Source organism: Ursus americanus, chromosome 23 (assembly GCF_024610735.1).
Source record: "Ursus americanus isolate L20-20 chromosome 23, mUrsAme1.1.p, whole genome shotgun sequence".
NCBI lineage: Eukaryota > Metazoa > Chordata > Mammalia > Carnivora > Ursidae > Ursus > Ursus americanus.
Genome location: NC_142149.1, coordinates 41573130 through 41591665, shown reverse-complemented (window position 1 = coordinate 41591665; position 18536 = coordinate 41573130). Strand labels below are relative to the sequence as shown.

At 38.3% G+C, this 18536-nt stretch overlaps 1 protein-coding gene across 6 annotated transcripts in view; it reads left to right on the top strand.

Moving 5' to 3' along the window:
• Window positions 1-18536, top strand: part of SSH2 (slingshot protein phosphatase 2) — a 240628-nt gene that overhangs the window by 192764 nt on the left and 29328 nt on the right. For 5 of the 6 annotated variants that reach the window (XM_045773222.2, XM_045773220.2, XM_045773221.2 and 2 more), the window contains 4 exons: window positions 3205-3399; window positions 6986-7079; window positions 7216-7344; window positions 16784-16830. In XM_045773222.2, coding sequence (XP_045629178.2) covers window positions 3205-3399; window positions 6986-7079; window positions 7216-7344; window positions 16784-16830 — 465 coding nt within the window. The other variant, XM_045773227.2, reaches the window with a different exon arrangement.

Sequence of the window (18536 nt, the reverse complement as noted above, 5' to 3'; positions counted from 1 at the left end):
ATCACACCAACTCCCCCAAAATAATATTATTAGCTCCTTATTATTGATGAGAAAGCTGAAGTTTTGGCAAGGTTACATAACTGGCCTGAGAGCATCTTTTCCTTTTAGGCAGAATAGACTCTTACTCTCTTATTCTAGATTATCTAGAAAAATGATCTAATGTGACCAGGGAATGGTGTGACTCTAAGATTGAGAGCCTATCCCCGAGTTAGGGATTTGAATTTCAGTTTCTCATTCAGTTGCCTGTTCTGTAGTAGAAGTCCTCATGAGTAGAATGGACAGAACAAAAGCCAAACAGAAAATAAAGGAGCCTGAAAAAAGATTCCAGGGAACTCATTGGCCCTTGAGTAACAGGATTGATAGGCTTGAGGTGGGTGCAGTCATAAAACAGAGTCAACTGAACTTAAGAGTCTTATCATTTCATGCAGTAATTGATGTGGGACAGAGTTACAGGTCATGTGTTTAAACCAGATTTTTAGGGGCGCCTGGGTGACACAGCAGTTAAGCGTCTACCTTCGGCTCAGGGCGTGATCCCGGCGTTATGGGATCGAGCCCCACATCAGGCTCTTCCGCTATGAGCCTGCTTCTTCCTCTCCCACTCCCCCTGCTCGGTTCCCTCTCTCGCTGGCTGTCTCTATCTCTGTCGAATAAATAAATAAAATCTTTAAAAATAAATAAATTAATTAAATAAACCAGATTTTTAGATTTAGCGCAGATTTCACAGATAAATTTCTCATGGAAAACTTTTACCTTCTTTGACTAAGGCGTCTTTAAAGGCAACTGACCTGTCTATTCCTAGGTACCAAGTAAAACCAAACAGCCCAAGTCCTATAAATGACAGTGTTTTCAGTTATATTTTGAGAGGGAGTACAAAGCAGTCTTAATTCTTAAGACAATGAAGGAAGATTCAAGTAATAACCTAGTTCACTCTGTAATGTTCTAAAGCAAACTAGCTAGTCCTACTTCTGTTAGCTTATTGCAGAATAAACTTTTTGGTGTACCATCAGGGGAGTAGTGAACTGAAAGTCACAGGAAAAAAGAAAAAGATGATCTGTGGATCAAAGCGGCATTTAGACCAGGTGTTTCCTTCACAGGAAGGTAGTTACTGTAGCCTCCCGCTCCTGTATGCAACTGAAATATCTGAAGTGGCTAAGCCTTGAGTGTATTTTAGGGCACTTGCCCCAGACACATGTGGCATATGCTTTTGAAGCACGAGTTTCCCCGATGAGGACAACATGCATTGAATATCCTGCATGTTGCACTTAGCTGGCCCTTACTTTTAAATCTATGTAATGAAACTGAAATTCACAGAGAATTCTCCGAGAATTTGATAAACTTCTCTGAGAATTTGGCTTACTTTGAGTAATAGAAGGCATCTTAAAAGATTCTGCAACTTTGTTTTTTAAGGAATAATGTTTCCCTGATAAAAATGGATGGAAATGTTTTTCCCTTATCAAATTTGTAATTATCTTATTTTTTAATTTACATTATACGGGCTTGACAAGGACTCAGGGAACAGACATTGTCTTTTACTGTTGATGGGAGACTAAACTGGAACAACCTTCCTTGAGAATGATTTGCCAATATGCTTTACCATTTTGCATGCCCTTTTGACCCAGTAATTCTACTTCTAAGAATTTATCTTAAGGTAATACTTGTGGGTACGTGAAAAAACTATAAGAATGTTTGTCAGTGTTGTAATAATAGCAAAAAGTGGAAAACAATTTAAATGTCTGAAAAATAAGAATTAGTTAAATTGTGGTGCATCCATGTTATTAAATATAATACAACCTTTAAAATAATCTAGTTGAAGAATATTGACATGGATGTTGACAAGACGGTGTAAACTAAAATCAAGTTTAAAATGTATGGAGAGGGGCACCTGGGTAGCCTAGTTGTTTGGGCGTCCGACTCTTGATTTCAGCGCAGGTCACGATCTCAGGGTCGTGAGATGCACTCAGTGGGGAGTCTGCTTGATAGTCTCTCTCTCCCTCTGCCACTCCCCCTGCTCTCTCTCTCTCTCTCTCTCTCTAAAATAAATAAATAAATCTTTTTTAAAAATAAAAATAAAATGTATGTAGAATGTGGTCATATCTTTATTATAGATCTAGGCGTAGACAAAAAGACTGGAAAGATCCATACTAAAACTTTAACAGTGGTTATTTCTCAGTGGTCAGACTACAGGATATTTCTGCCTTTTACTTAAGGTCCCTAAATTTTCTAAAGTTAGCATGGATCACTTTTGTTATGGGGGGAAGAAATTAAACGTCATTTTTAAAAGAAAGATGTAAGTGGATTGTATATAGAATTCTCTCATGTCCTCTTCCTGTAGGAGAGGGACATTAGCTTTAGCTAATAAGACATTTCATTTAACAAATACTAACTGTTTTCCAACTATGAACTAGGCATTCTTATAGGCACTTGAGATATATCAGTAAACAAAATGTAGAAAGATCCTTGCTGTTATCTAATTTCCTAGCATTTCTGGCTTTAGCTTTTCCCTATGACTAAAAAGGTTCTTCTCAAATAAAAAAATAAAAGTTAAAAAAAAAAAGGTACTTTCAGTTTTGTTTACCCTTCTTGGGTTCCTGAGTTCATGGTCAGAGATTTAATTAGTATAAACCCGAACTATTCTTAGAAAGTGGCTCAAGTGTATGAATAAATGGTTTAAAGAGACTGGGAGACTAAAGCAGCAAGAATGATAAATGCCATTAGATTAGTACTTCCTGGACATGAAAGGACATGTCCTCAAGGCTGAGGGACATCTATCTATGTGATCTTTGTGGACCCTCTAAGAATCATAGGAAATGTATGCTGTGAGATGATTCTGTACCAAGGGAAACAAATATTTATGTAGTAGATGGTTGAGATCTTCTATAGTGATATACCCACAGCATGGTTCCAGCTACAGGAGCATGAGCTCCATAGGTACCCAAACCTATTTTCACTGGTGGGTTGTCAGTTCTCCTGCCCATCTCTACCCCCAACCTTAATAATGCATCGGCCAGAAGTGTCTAGCCGATTGCTATGAATAGATAATATAGTATAATCAGAATCAGAGACTCTTAAATTCCAGGGGATAGATTCTCCAGAGGCCAAATTCTATAGGATTTAAAAATTGAAAGAGTTTTGGGTACACATGGATTATTGGCTTTTCGGTGTCCCCACAGTTCTGCAGTGCTCATTTCCCAGCCTATCTTTCAGGTCTGCACTACAGAGTTTACACAAGGCTTGTGAAGTGGCCAGAATGCATAACTACTACCCAGGCAGCCTGTTTCTCACCTGGGTGAGTTATTACGAGAGCCACATCAACTCAGATCAATCGTCAGTCAATGAATGGAATGCTATGCAGGATGTGCAGTCCCACCGGCCTGACTCTCCAGCTCTCTTCACAGACATGTAAGTGGGCTTACCCAGGATCACAGAAGTGTTCTCTGTTGTGTCCTAGGAGGTCGTAAGCAACATGTTCCTCCCTAATCTCTCCTCTTGGGAATTAATCTTATCCAGTGATATTAGTCCATGTCTACACTACATATCTGCCACACAAAGAACCCTGTTCCTTCTGTTGTCTGCAAAGGCCTAAGGAGTTTCACTCCTGGGCACAGTGGAATCTCCACAGTACAGAATTGCAATACCATAAAATCCCATTCAGATTCCACTAATTTGACGTTTGAGTTTGAAGGGAGTTAGGCTGAAGTCTGCCTTTACATTACCTGTGAAGGAAGCATTTGGTAAGCAAATTAATGACACAGAGAAGCTTTTTTTTTGTTTTAAGATTCTATTTTTAAGTAATCTCTACACCCAGTGTGGGTCTCGAACTTACAACTCCTAGATCAAGAGTCACGTGTTCTACTGAGCCAGCCAAGTGCCCCGACATATAGAGAAGCTTTTAAAGGGATGTTTCCAATACTTAAGAAAACAAGATGGACTGCCTAGGTTGCTATGCTAATTTTAAATTGATTTCTATTCACATATTTTAAAAAATAATTTATAATTCAGGTGTTTGACTCAGCACCATCACTGCCTTTTTTGTCAGTGAGGTTGTATTAAATCCTCCTGGTGTACTGTAAGTTGGATGAAGGCCTGAGGTGGAGTTGATGTTTATTTCCTTTTTAGGTCTATGTGTTGAAACTTATGTGACTACTTTGGAAGTTAATCAGGTTGTTTATTCTGCTCTGAATTGATCTTCCTGCGCTTCCAAGATATTCTGCAGCTGGAAAAGAAGCGTAGCTACTTACTATCTGACCATACAAACATTCACCTTCAGATTCCTAAATTGATACCAAAACAGTTCGTGGTTTTTTTGTTTTGTTTTAAGAAAATGCTTAATTTAGATAATAGTGTAAACTTATTTTTACTGGAAAAGGTGAAATTTCCAAGAATTGTGTGAACAGAGCAGGCGAAAAAGTGGTGGAAGCTTTTTTGCATAGGATGTTACTGATACTAGGACCTCCTTTTCATTAGCTCTAGTCCTTTGAAGATCCCACAGTAACTGAAGAGATAAGGATTAGTCTGGCTTTCAGAATCTTGGAAAATGTTACTGATTTCATGCTTTATAGCTGGTTGATGGGTATCAAAGGATGGATGTCTCATCTGGCTCAAAAATGTAAACCAGACTTACATGAGAGAGAGAAAATTCTTCATTTCTCATGATTTTATTAGAGAAAATTTGGATATTACATCAGAAAGAAAAAAAAAGGAAAGGAAATTGGCCATAATCTATCTCTATCCCTAAGCAAAAAGAATAATGTAAAGTGTAGTCCCTGGCACGTGATAGAAGTTCATTAAATGTTAGCTCTTAGTATGTACCATATAACCCCAATTTTAAGATCTATTTACTAACCAAATGTCTGTTTGTCACAGAAGGAGAGACTGAAAAGCTGTAGGTCATAATATTGATAATGATTATCTCTGATGCAGGGATTTTCAGTGATTTTTTCTTTGTGTTTTTATGTATTTTCTGAGTTTTTCTCTAGTGAAATCGAGCAAGAAAGTGTACTTGTGTTGTAATGTTTTTTCCATTCCCTCCTCCTCCCTAAATTGACTAGAAAAGCCTAAAAAAGAATGCTGAGCATATAGGGAGAATGTGTGCCAAAATGGATTTAGGTGCTGTACTGCAAATAAAGTTTATATTTTGCAATACAAGGAAGGGAGAAAAGGGAACATACGTGTATAGCGCCTCCAGTGTACGTCAAATATTATACCAAGCACTTCATACGTGGTACCTGATTTAATCCTCATAAGAACCACATGAGGCAGATATGATTATTATCTTCATTTTGTAGAAAAGGAAACCCACTCAGAGAAGGGAAGGAATTTGTTCAAGGTCGTACCACTGGGAAGTAGCAGGGCTGGGATTAAAACTCAGGTGTGGGGCTCCTGGGAGGCTCAGTCATTAAGCATCTACCTTCAACTCGGGTCATGATCCCAGGATCCTGGAATCGAGTTCCGCATCGGGCTCCCTGCTCAGCAGGAAGCCTGCTTCCCCTCCTTGTGTTCCCTCTCTTGCTGTGTCTCTGTCAAATAAATAAAATCTTTAAAAAAATAAAAAATAAATAAAACTCAGGTGTGTCTGCTCCCAAACCACTCTGCCTCAAAGAAGTATTGTGAAGGATTAGGAGAAAGATTGCTAACTAGGGAATCTAACTCATGCACGTAGGTGGTAAAATTTGTTTTTATCAATATTTTTTAAATGGAAGACTGAAATGTATAACTTTCTACCATTAGCTATGTCTAGGAAAAATGGTGAGGAGCATGATTAAGATCTTTAATCCTGGTCAAGACAGGGATGCCTTGGCGGATAGGGAAAAGGCACAGACATTATCTGTATTCTGCAGTGTTCATGAGAAACTGTGAGCCCAAGTGATGGGGAGCCCCAAGGTTGTGCGGTCAGAGCAGCCATCTTTGGAGATTACTGAAGCTATTTTTGCAGCCAGTGATAAGGCGGTAGGCAGCAAGGGCAGGCAGGATGCCTGAAGGCTTAGTCCATTTCCATCTCCAAATAAGGAGGTACAGAGCAGATACCTTTCTTGAGTAGGTAAGAGGAAAGATGAGACAGAAAGTGCTCTTTGTCATCCTCACTCAATTCTGCATAATATGAAATAATGCTTTTAGAGAGAAGCATCCAGTTACGTTGAACAAATACCTTTCTAGAGTAATTGGAGAGTCAACTTCCTAGTTTAATTTCCTATTAAAGTTCCAAGGGTAATTTTATTTTTAAGAGTCAGAAGATTAAGGGAAGCAACCTAATCCTGCAGGTAGAGTGTTAGGCTGGGCTGAGAGTGCTGGTTCTCCTGCCAGTGTGTGTGATCTTTGGCATGTCATTTAACCTTTCAGCTATTTATTTCCTTGATCTGTAAAACGGGGATAACAATTTCACAGAGATGTTGTGAGAGCTTTAATGAGAAGAAATACATTTTGGATGAAAGTACTCTGGGTAGTTAATCCTTGAAAACCCCTTTTGGAGTGAATTTGCCTCAATGAAGAAACAGAAATCATTCTTTCATCTTTCCTATTTTCTAGAATATAGCAATGAATGGTCAGTATCAGGTGGCATTGTAAGCTACGGAAGACCCAGTTCCGTAGTGGATCACACCACTGTTCTACCCAGCTTGATATTCTAGCTCAGCAAGTGGTCGTCGGGGTACTTGGTGAAACAGCATGGCTATGATTCTTCATTAAAGTAGTATCTACAGTATAGCTTGTTGTCTTTATTCCTTCGTAGATGTATGTGGGTATGTTTAAGGGCTTTTAGACATGTACAGCCTCTTCAAGTAATAATTTCTACACGTTTGCGTTCTGTACATTGTGGAAAGAAACTTTTTTTTAAATCCTTTTTTTTTTTTTTTTTTGCCATGCCCCCAGAATATAAATGTTTGAGGGTAATAGAGGGAAGGTCTGCCAATTTGGAAACATAATCAAATGGCACGTTCATTAACCTAGTCAAATTCCTGCCTAAGAAAAATCACCATTTCTCTCTTCTCAGACCAACTGAACGTGAGCGAACAGAGAGATTAATTAAAACCAAATTAAGGGAGATAATGATGCAGAAGGATTTGGAGAATATCACATCCAAAGAGGTAAGAGACCTTGAGTTCTCCTTGTTCCAAGGCTAGGAGTGTGGGATAACAGTAGTTGTGGGGTTAGAAATCATGAGAGATTGAAAGTACAGAGATACTTTTCAGAGATTAGTAAAATATGTCCTCTTTGTTTCAGATACGAACTGAGTTGGAAATGCAAATGGTGTGCAACTTACGAGAATTCAAGGAATTTATAGATAATGAAATGATAGTGATCCTTGGTCAAATGGATAGCCCTACACAGATATTTGAGCACGTATTCTTGGTAAGTCTCAGGGCCACTGTAAGTGATGTGCTGAATCTAGTCCATGCCAGCTCTGGAGGAGCAACTTAAATTTTACTATATTTAAATAAAATGTAACTTAAAACCAAGGTAGTAAATACTCAAACCTCATCACTTCCTAATTTTCTACTACATTTTACTGTTATCTGTGCTCTGTTATATGATGGAAATGTTAAATAATGGTGTGCTTCTGCTCATCTCTTCCCAAGTCCTCATTCAATGACATCAAGCTGGTGGATTAAAATTGACTGGTCGAAAATTTACACCAAGGAAGTGAGTAAATGCCACAAGTCAGGCCCTCCCCCCCCCCCGGATTGTTAAATATCTCCTCTGTTCTTCATGACAGTCAAAAGTCAAAAACAGACCCATCCACAATAGTTTTATACAGTGTATACAAATAGAACGATACTTTGAGGTCACTCTTTCAGATTTGCCACATTTGCCTAAGGTCTGTTATATCTGAGCAGAGAAGGTGGGAACTACTTATGACTGAGAGACATTGGACTTTTAAACGTTTGGAACTTTATAGCTACACTTTGAGTCCCCTGAATATTTTTGTGTTTGCTAAAATTTCGGTGACTTGAAATTGTTCTCCATGGTTTCTGAACATTCAGTGACCTGCAATTAGCCCAAGGATACCTTTCTAACCAATGGATTAGGAAAGCTTCTAAAATCCTAAAACCATTTTCCTCCCAAATATTAAAGAGTTTTAGTTTCCATCTGTACATGGTAGTGGGAATAAGGTTAAAAAGGATAATTAAAATCAGTGGGAAATGTCAAAACTTCATTTTGTTTCCACTTCCCACACACTTTGACCAAAAAGGAAATAAATTGATTGGTTTGAATTTCACTTCCTTTCTCTGGTGAGGACATTTGTGAAATGATTAGAAGCTGAGAAACAGGAGACAAGAGGAATAAATGCACAGGAACTGACTAAATTGGATCATCTCACCCCTGAATATTCAAGAGTTTATATCACCAAGCAGTCAGATTTTATGCCATTGAAGGCTTGTGCCCTGAATTAACTTTTTGACAGTCTACAGTATGTGTGCTTGTAGAGTGATTCATAGTGCTGTATAGCTATGAAATTACTCATGAAAAGCTGTGAGCTGGAAAGGGAACTTTTTTTCCATTACTTTAACTTGACCAATGTGTGTTGCCATTTCTGGGCGTAGATCATACTGCAAAACTATCGCTGACCTTTCCGTTTGTAAAGCACTTGGCTTCGTGGTCTTGTGTGTATACCTTCACAAGGGTTCAAGTATTCCCTGCTGGTGTATTGTTGGAAAGAATTTTTGTGTTATCTATAGAAAACTTATGAGTCACTCATTCAAATGGACCCTGCCCCCAACCATGTCTGTGTAACATGACTAATTTTTATGAAGGGCAAGTGCCTGTAGCCAAAAATAGCTCATGTTAGAAAATGACCAGAGGGGGCGCCTGGGTAGCGCAGTCGTTAAGCGTCTGCCTTCAGCTCAGGGCGTGATCCCGGCGTTCCGGGATCGAGTCCCACATCAGGCTCCTCGGCTGGGAGCCTGCTTCTTCCTCTCCCACTCCCCTGCTGTGTTCCCTCTCTCGCTGGCTGTCTCTCATAAATAAATAAAATCTTTAAAAAAAAAAAAAAAGAAAATGACCAGAGCTGTAAACTCGGAAGTCACTTTTGCATTAGCTTGTATTTTAATACCAAAATGGATGTAGACATGACAGATATGAAATACAGTTAATATCTGACTGTTCAACCTGTTTAATTTGGGGCATACTTCCCTGTGTCTCTGGTGCCACCCCCTCAAGAAGTACCTTCTTCCTTCCTTCCTCCTGAAATGATATATTTTAGGACATCTTGAGAAATTTTAGTAGTACTCTTAGCAGAAAAAACAATCCAGTTCTCCCCAGGTTAGAGTCCCTAATCAACTACAAATGTATTTGAGTATTTGTGCCAGTATATCCATCCTATTATTTCATGATTATTGGCATATTCTTCTGTCTTGGCTTTTTTGCTTATTACAGAAGTAATTCATGTTCATTATAGAAACCTTAGACAGTTTTTTTAGTGAGCTACGCAAAGTCCATTCCTTTCTTTCTATTTATTTTTTGATGGAAGTTTAGTTAACATACAATGTTATATTAGTTTCAGGTGTGCAACATATCGATTCAACAATTCTATACATTACTCAGTGCCCACCACAGTAAGTGCGGTCACCATCTATCCCATACAATGTTATTACAATATTATTGATTGTATTCCCTATCCTGTACATTTCCATCTCTGTAATTCATTAATTGTATGACTGGAAGTTTGTGACCTTAATCCCCTTTATCTACTTACCCCCACCCCCAACCACCTTTCCTCTGGCAGCTGCTGGTTTGTTCTCTGTAGAGTCAGTTTTATTTGTTGATTTTTTTATATTTCACATATAAGGGAAATCATATGGTATTTTTCTTTCTCAGACTTATTTCACTTAGCGTGATTATTGGCATGTTCTTCTGTCTTCAGTTTTTTATTTATTACAAAAGTAATTCATGTTCCTTGTAAAAAGCTTAGATAATTTCAAAAGACAATAGCATTTGTCAGCAAAAGAGCTAAGCACTGATATCTTTTGTTATATAATATTCCAGTCTTTTTCCTTTTTTAATATGTATCTATATATTTTTGAAAAAGGGAAATCTTACTCAGCTTCAGATATAATTCTGTCTTCTAGAGAATGGACATGTTCTTTCCATTGTGAATATTTTCCTTATTTGGGAAAAACTTTCAAACTGGAAAATTCTGAAATTTAACTCTTATCCAACAAAATGAGTGCACGAACACTTCTTCATCAATGGCTTCCTCCCTTTGTTCGCACCACCATATCCTGTATCCAAACCCCTATCTCTTCTCCAGTGAGTCTGTGCTCTGCTAGCTTTCCTAGCAACTGACATGGAAAAAGAGGTCTTATCCAAGCTGCAAGCCGTGGTGTTAATTTTCTGCAAAGTCATTTCATCTTGTGCGTAGCTGCCATGCCTGGAGTGCAAGCAGATTGTGTGAAGGGAGGCAGCAGGATTTTTTCCCTCCCTTTGGAAGAATGCTCAGCTCTGCAGTGCACTGCACAGAGATGTTTATTTAAAAAGGTGTCCAGCTGGTATGGAGAAGAAAAGTGTAAAGCATAGTTTAAAGAAAATCTGCAGCAAGAAGGGAGGATTGATTGGTTGGAAGCCAGGGTATTTCCAGAAAAAGTTCTTCCACACCCTTAAGAGTGTACCACTTCTCTGAGCTGGAAGCCTTTGCCCAACCAAGTCTCAATATCAACAGTTCTCCTGGAGGTTGTCCAGTTTGGCTGAGAAAAAGCTAAATGTGAACAGAGACCCTTTGCTGAAAGGCAGGGAGCTTTCTTAGTTGAACAAGGGAAACACAAGAATATTGGACACAACCAGTAATTTTGTTCATGAATAAAAAACTAGTCAATTTTTATTGCTGATGGTTATCTTTCTTAATACTTGACATTATAGAATGTTTCCTTTTTGAAGAAAAATTAAGCCTCAAATTGATAGTTACTCTCTAGATGCAGAGAAATGGAGGATATGTGAATAGATGAGACTTAAATCAAATGTGGCATTTTAATTATTCATGACTTTGCCCATCAACTGGAGATATGTAGCATGAACTTTTCTCAGAAGGAAAAATTAATAGAGCTCTTGTGCCTGGTTGGTTCCATGAAGTGACTCACAGTATTGAGGCTGTAGGTGTGGTATGATGAAGAGAAGATACGGACAAGGTACCAATCCTTGGAGATTATATCAAGTTATATTGATCCTAGCAGAACCCAAATACAGTCCTTCTTATTTGCTATAAATGTGCTCTCTTCTCTTTTGCTTGGAGCATTTGGACCCTCACAAGACTATATCTAAGGATAATATTTGAAAAGAAATTAGTCATTTTGGGGTGCCTGGCTGGCTCTGTCAGTAGAGCACACGACTTTTCATCTCAGGGTCATGAATTCAAGCCCCACATTGGGTGTGGAGCTACTTTAAAAAAAATTTTTTTTTAAAGGGAGGAAAGAAATTAGTCACTTGGGTTTCTGGGCTATGGCACAGAGTGAAAGATGGAAATGAACTTACTTAAAAATGTATTATAGTCCCAAGATTTCATTTTACACTTCAGTAAAATTAGAATATGCTTTGCATAATTATATAGAACATAGTGAAAAACCCCGTGGAATTGTGTCATTGTAAGCCTGAGAAGCTTGGAGAGGGGGAAGAAAAGTAGATTGAGTCTTTGGAGGGCCCCGGGGGCTAATACGCATAACATTTATATTGAGGGCAGAGAAGTAATTACACCACGTTGACTCCAGTTCTTCCTTTCAGGTTGAACCTGAAGCAGCCCTAAGCACAGCCCAAGTCATGTTATACGGACTTCACTGAGTCAGTAGCCAAAGCTTTTAATTTATTTTGTTTCTGGATATGTGCCATTTCAGATTGTCAGATTGAATTTTCTCTGGACAGGTAGATGAAAACCATGGACTTTTCCCATCACGTAAGGTTATTTCCATCTAGCTGGACAAAGTTCCACAGAGGATTTAGACTTCTAAATTAAGAAGTGAACTGGTCACATTTCCCTGGCTACAGTTTAGCCTCTCAACCCTTATTGCTTGGCTTCTGGTCTCCTTGAAGTTCTTTATAGTTCTTACCTCTTTCTTTGGTGTGGCAGCTTTTTTCAGAGGTTGAGCACAGAGCCTGCAGAACCTCCTATATTTTTTTTAAAGCAAATCAGCTGAACCCTGGTCTGTAGAAAAGATCAGTTGTCCATCAGTTTCTGTCCTCTTCCTAAATGGACCTTCCCAGCATCCTCGATCTATATCTCTCAGTTCCAACAGCCAAATAAATAACATATCACTTTATTGTGATGGTAGTGCTTACATAACACAGTTTTCAGAATGCTTCATTTATGTATCTTATGTGATCATTTATTCAATAAACATTTGTTGACACTTTTTTTTGTGCCCGGCATGAAGCTAGATATTTGTGCAATCTGATCTGTTTCTATAAGGAGAGAGTAATGAACCATATCAGATAGATATTCATGGAAGGCCGGTGGGATAGGCCATGGAAGGCCCCTGGATTAGACAATTAGAAGTGGTCATTAGTAACATTAGCAAGAGTGATGAGGGCAGAAATCACAGTGCTGTAGGTTGAGACTATGGGAAATGAGGAGTCAGAGGAAGTATTAGATTATATTTCTATGAATCTTAGTAAGGGAAGGGGAGAAAGGAGTATCTGGAAGAGAATTCAGGATGGAAAGAGGGTTTTTCCACTTTAATATGGGAGAAACTGGGGTGTTTTTTTTTGTTTTTTGTTTTTTTTTTTTTGTCAGGTGCCAGGGGTTGGAATGGGGACTCATAATAGGAACTTATTTCTCATAGTTCTGTAGGCTAAAATCTGAGATTGGAGTGCCTGCGTGGTCAGGTGAGGGTCATCTTCTGGGTCATAGACTTTTCTTTGTATTCTCACATGGCAGAAGAGATCAGGAAAAACTTCCTATTTGTGATTTGAGAAGGTGCCCAATTAGGTATATAGGACTAGAGTGGGAGGAGTGTTCCATTTTACAGATAAGGAAAGCGAAGACAGAGAGGTTAAGCAGTTTGCCCCGTGCCCCACAGTAGAGTGGGAATTGGGATTTGAAGCTGAGTCTTCAAATGCTAAATTCCATTTAATGCATAATTCTAAAATAGGTAAATTCCTACTTTTAAGTATTTGCCTTTTCAAAAGAGATGAACAGATAGTCCAAAGATAGAAAATGGACCTAAAACATTGAAAAGTTGTTCACTTTTACTCTTAAGAGAAATGCAAATTGAAATTACACTGAGATACATTTCACACCTATCAGATTGGCAAAAATTCAAAAGCTTAACCACACATTTTGTTGACAAAGCTGTGGGGAAAGTGGCACTCTCATACATTGTTGGTGGGAATGCAGAATTGTTTCAGCCTCTCTGAAGGGGAATTTAGCAATGTCTAACAAAATTGTGCATTGGCCCTTGACGCAGCAGCCACACCTCCACATTCATAGGAGACTAGTTGAATAAACTGTTCTATCACTATCCAGTCAAGTGCTATATAGGTGTAAGAAGAAATAAGGAAGATCTCTGTGAACTGTGATATGGAGTGGTTCTGAGGATATATTTTAAAGTGAAGCAAGCAAAGAACAAAAGCATATGTAGTGTACTACTTTTATGTAAGAAGTGGCAATAAGGATGTATTTGTTGTTGCTGTTGTTGTTGTTTTCAAAATAGAACATAGGTGGAATAAGCCAGAAACTAATGAAAATAGTTACCCTTAGGGATTGAAGAGATTGAAGAGGACTGAGTGAGACTTCAAGTTTGCTTTTTAATAAACTTTTGACTTTCAATCTTATGAAAGTTTTGCATATTCAAAATCAAATGGAAAAAGCACACCCTAAAGTTGAATGCAGACAGGAACAAGTGAACCCAAATAGATAGCAAATGGATAACTTCACAGAAGGAAATTAATTCGCGGCGCCTGGGTGGCTCAGTAGGTTAAGCGTCTTGAGTTCAGCTCAGGTCATGATCTCTGTGGGGCTCCCTGCTCAGTGGGGAGTCGGCTTCTCCCTCTCCCTCTGTACTCTCTCTCGCTGTCACCCTCTCTCAAGTAAATAAATAAAATCCTTTTTAAAAATTATTTTAAAAAGAAGGAAATTAATTCAAATAACTTTTGAGCATAATATTCTGATTGAACCTCTTCATGGGAATAGAGAAAAAAACTGCAAAGAAAATTTGAACTTTTTTTTTTTTAATTTTATTTATTTGACGAGGGAGAGAGAGAGCGAGCCAGCACAAGCCGGGGGAGGGGCAGAGGGAGAGGTAGAAGCAGTCTCCTCACTGAGCAGGGAGCCTGATGCGGGGCTCAATCCCAGGACCCCAGGATCATGACCTGAGCTGAAGGCAGCCGCTCAACCAACTAAGCCACTCAGGCACCCCAGAAAACTTGAACTTAGTAGGTTTGTAATTGGCTGTGATATTGGCGTAGTAAGTCAAAGTTATTCTGTAAATAGAGTTAATGAGTTGTTGGAAACCAAGGTTATCACTGTGGAATAGGGAGATAAAAATGATGACAAAGGGTCAAGAAAGAAAGGAAGAACCTTGTGGTGTTAACTTTGAATTGGAGGTACCAGTGTAAATTCAATTTTTTTTTTTTAAGTAGGCTCCATGCCTAGCGTGGAGCCCAGCATGGGGCTCAAACTCATGACCCTGAGGTCAAGACCTGAGCTGAGATCAAGAATTCGCTGCTCAACTGACTGAGCCATCCACGTTCTCCTGTAAATTCAATATTTTTTATAAAGTATTTCCTAGATCTGTCCACTGAAAAGTTTAGAAGCAGTAACACCCATTATTTATGAGCATATCTAATTAATGTCCAGGTTTTGATTGCAAAATATCATTCTTTGCTAAAAGAACCAGGGCTCCTTGGGGAAATCACTGATTCCACTCACAAAGTGAATCTGAAACAACTTCTTATGCCGGAAAGCAAGGAATTATTCAAAAACTAGTGGGGGTCATATCAAAAAGAGCATGCCTGCTTGAAGAGATTCCCACTGATCAAATTCAGGACAATTTGAGTGTCAGAAAAAAAAAATGGTAATGGATTATATAACATTCTAATTACAAAAAGAATTCAAGAACTCACAGTGGCATTCAGAGTGTGGAAGGAATGACTAGGTGAAGCTCTCTTTTACAAAGAAGAATGCCAGCTCCCATGCAGAAGGAATGATAGAATTAGAAAATCACCATTTCGTCAACGTCCTGTAAAATAATTTATTTGGACAAGGTCAGCAGTTGATACTAAAACCGTAGGGTAAAAGATTATTGTGAAACAGGATATTCACCTGACTTCAAAGATCACTAATACCTAAAGATTACTAATTAATTGTAAAGAAACCTCTACGGTAGTGGGATGTGGCAGATACAAAGGTACCAACAAGAATTCAAGGTCAGCATGACAAACAGTGAGACAAACGGATGTATGTGCCTCAAAATTTGATGCAATAAGAAATACACAATACCATCCTCGTACTATTCTTGCCGGAATTTTGACCTGAATCTAATTATCAGGAGACAAATCAGACAAATCCAGATCGTGGGGAGTTCTCCAGGATTACAGACCTGTAGTCTACAAAAATGTCAATATCATGAAAACCAAAATAAATAAAGTTGGAGTGGACTGTCCAAGACCAAATTAAATGAGAAAGAGACATAGCAACTAAATGCAAAGTATGGTTCTTTTTTTAAAAATATTTTTATTTATTTAACTGAGAGAGAGCAAGCACAAGCTGGGGGAGTAACAGGGGGAGAGGGAGAAGCAGGTTCCCCACCGAGCAGGGAGCCCGATGCGGAGCTCGATCCCAGGACCCCGAGATTGCGACCTGAGTCGAAGGCAGACACTTTACCACCCGAGCCACCCAGGCACCCCGCAAAGTATGATTCTTGATTGGATGAATATAAAGGACAGTTAGGACAGCTTTTGAAATTCAAATATTGATAATGTATTAGGCTATCATTGTGTTAGTGTTTTCTTTCTTAGTTATAAAAATGGAAATAGGAGAATGTTCTTGTTCATAAGCAATACATGATCAAGTATTCAAGTGGCATGATTGTTCAGATTACTTTCAAATGGCTCAGGGGAAGAAAGTATGATACATATTGAAAGGGAAGGAGAGAGAGAAAGCAAATGTGGTAAAATATTAACAGTTGATAGATCTATCACATAATCTGTACAACTCTCCCTTCTTTAAATTTTGTGTATGTTGTTTCCCTCATTTTTTTAGCAGAAGCTGCTATTGTACTCTCTGTGAATATAACATAATGCACTAGAAAGAATATGGGCGTTAGAATGAAATCTAGGTTTAATTCATAATAATGCCACTTTGTTCATTAAACAAATGTTTATTACCAAATACCTGCCAAGTGCCAGGACTGTTCAGGGGTGTCCTTAGGGAACAAGAGATCTGGTTGCTATCCTCAAGAAGCTTATATGAATGGAGGAGAAAGGTAGTAAATAAGCACATAAATAAATATACAAGTAAAAATTGTGATACGTAGTATTGGAAAAAATCAGAATACTATAAACAAGGAAAACAGATGACATATAACTTAGATTGAAAGATGATCAAAGACACCTTTCCAGCATGTGATCTTGAGCAAAAATTATCTGAATTCTATGAGGGCTGGTTTTCTGATCTATAAAAATGAAGATAACTTTTTTACCCTATCATTTGTGAAAACTCAATGTGATCATGTATAAAGCACCTAACGTATAGAAAGGAACCGCGATAGATGTTATTGGCTCTACTTCCTCCCTCAGAGGACTCCTTTTCAAGTATAGTATTTTGTTCATTTGCTAATACTCCCTAACCTTGTTTTTTGTTCCACAGGGCTCCGAATGGAATGCCTCTAACTTAGAGGATTTACAGAACCGAGGGTAAGCACACAGAGCAATTGCCTTCATCCCCCTGACAGAAATCACTGTTCTTGTTTACTTTTTCCTGTCAAATAGGCGTCAGTGAGTAACTTTAAGCCTAAGAGTTGCTTCCAGTTGATTCTAATCAGGTGTAATCTAATAAAAAGTTAAGTGGCCCTTCTCCCACTGTCTCATTCTCCCCCACACCCACCTCCCAAGAAACAGCTACTGCTCAGTGGAAAGGCTTTCCAAAATAAATGTGCATGTGTTTCCTGCTTTTTAAAACAAATGTAGTTATTGGTTCCTTGTGTTTGTTTTTAGAGGAATTTAAGGTGCACAGTAAAACTGAGCAGAAGATACAGAGATTTCCCATATACCTCTGCCCCCACACATGCATAGCCTCCCCCATTATCACTGTCCCCACCAGAGTGGTGCATCTGGTACAACTGATGAACCTACATTTATACATCATAATCATGCAAAGTCCATATTTATGTGACAGTTCACTGTCAGTATTGTACATTCTATGGCTTTGGACAAATGTATAGTATGCATCCATCCTTATGGTATCATACATCCGTCATTATGGTATCATACAGAGTGTTTTTACTGCCTCCGTAGTTTTGCCTTTGGTTCCTATGTAAGAGTACACAGAACTGCATATGTTGGTTCACAGCCATTCACTCAACATTTATCAACCATCTTCTATGGGCCAGGTACAATGCTAGATACTAGGGATCCAAAGAAAAATAAGACTCTGTCCCTATCCTTTTTTAGTAAGGCTTGAAATCTAAGTTTTTAAATGTATAAGGTAAATAAGGCATATAAATGTATAAGGTAAATGTAAAAGATTATAAATGTAAAGTAGACAAGTTTCTGAAATTGAACAAGAATACCTACTTTGTATTAAGAAATGTGCCCCTAAGCGGCGTGGTGATTGAGTTTGACTATAGCTATTGAGACCACCATGAACATTCAGCAAGCAAAAAGCTACTATTCTTCTTTCCTTTTTACTTCTTAGCTAATGCCTAAATTTTTCATTGAACTTGGCCATGCTAACTCTTAATTGTGGACAGCAGTAAGAAACCCAGAAGTAGCGATGGCTAGTTGCTGGCTCCCTGTTTTCTCAGTTGTAAGCCAGACTTCTGGTTATCTTTAGCATGATGAGATGCATACTCCCTACTTTTCCTTCAAAAGAAAGGTATGTCATAATTGCTAAAATGAACTTGAAACAAGACTTAAGCCAGAGAATTATACGAAGAATTCTTAGGGTGGAGAAGGGGGGAGTGAATCTGGTTACTTAATTTAAGATAATGAAAATAAATAGAACTTGGAAATTTTAAATTGATTAGGATTGAGTCTAGAGTTCTTGAAAATAGAGACTGTATCTTAGTTTTGTGTAAAACATACCTCTACCTAGCTCAAAGCTTTATACCAAGAGGGTGCTCAGTAAATGCGAAGGGACAATAGAAAAATTTACTGTGACTTGCTAGAAACTAGCACACAGATACAGTGTTTAATAGGAAGTTTGAGATGTGATCCAGCCAGTGCTTGCCAATGCATTGAAATTACATCGTGCACGCATACACTTTGACTTACAACCCCCCCGCTGGTGATGATACCTGTTCATCTCTTTTTTTAAAAGATTTTATTTATTTATTTATTTATTTATTTATTTATTTGACAGAGAGAGAGACAGCCAGTGAGAGAGGGAACACGAGCAGGGG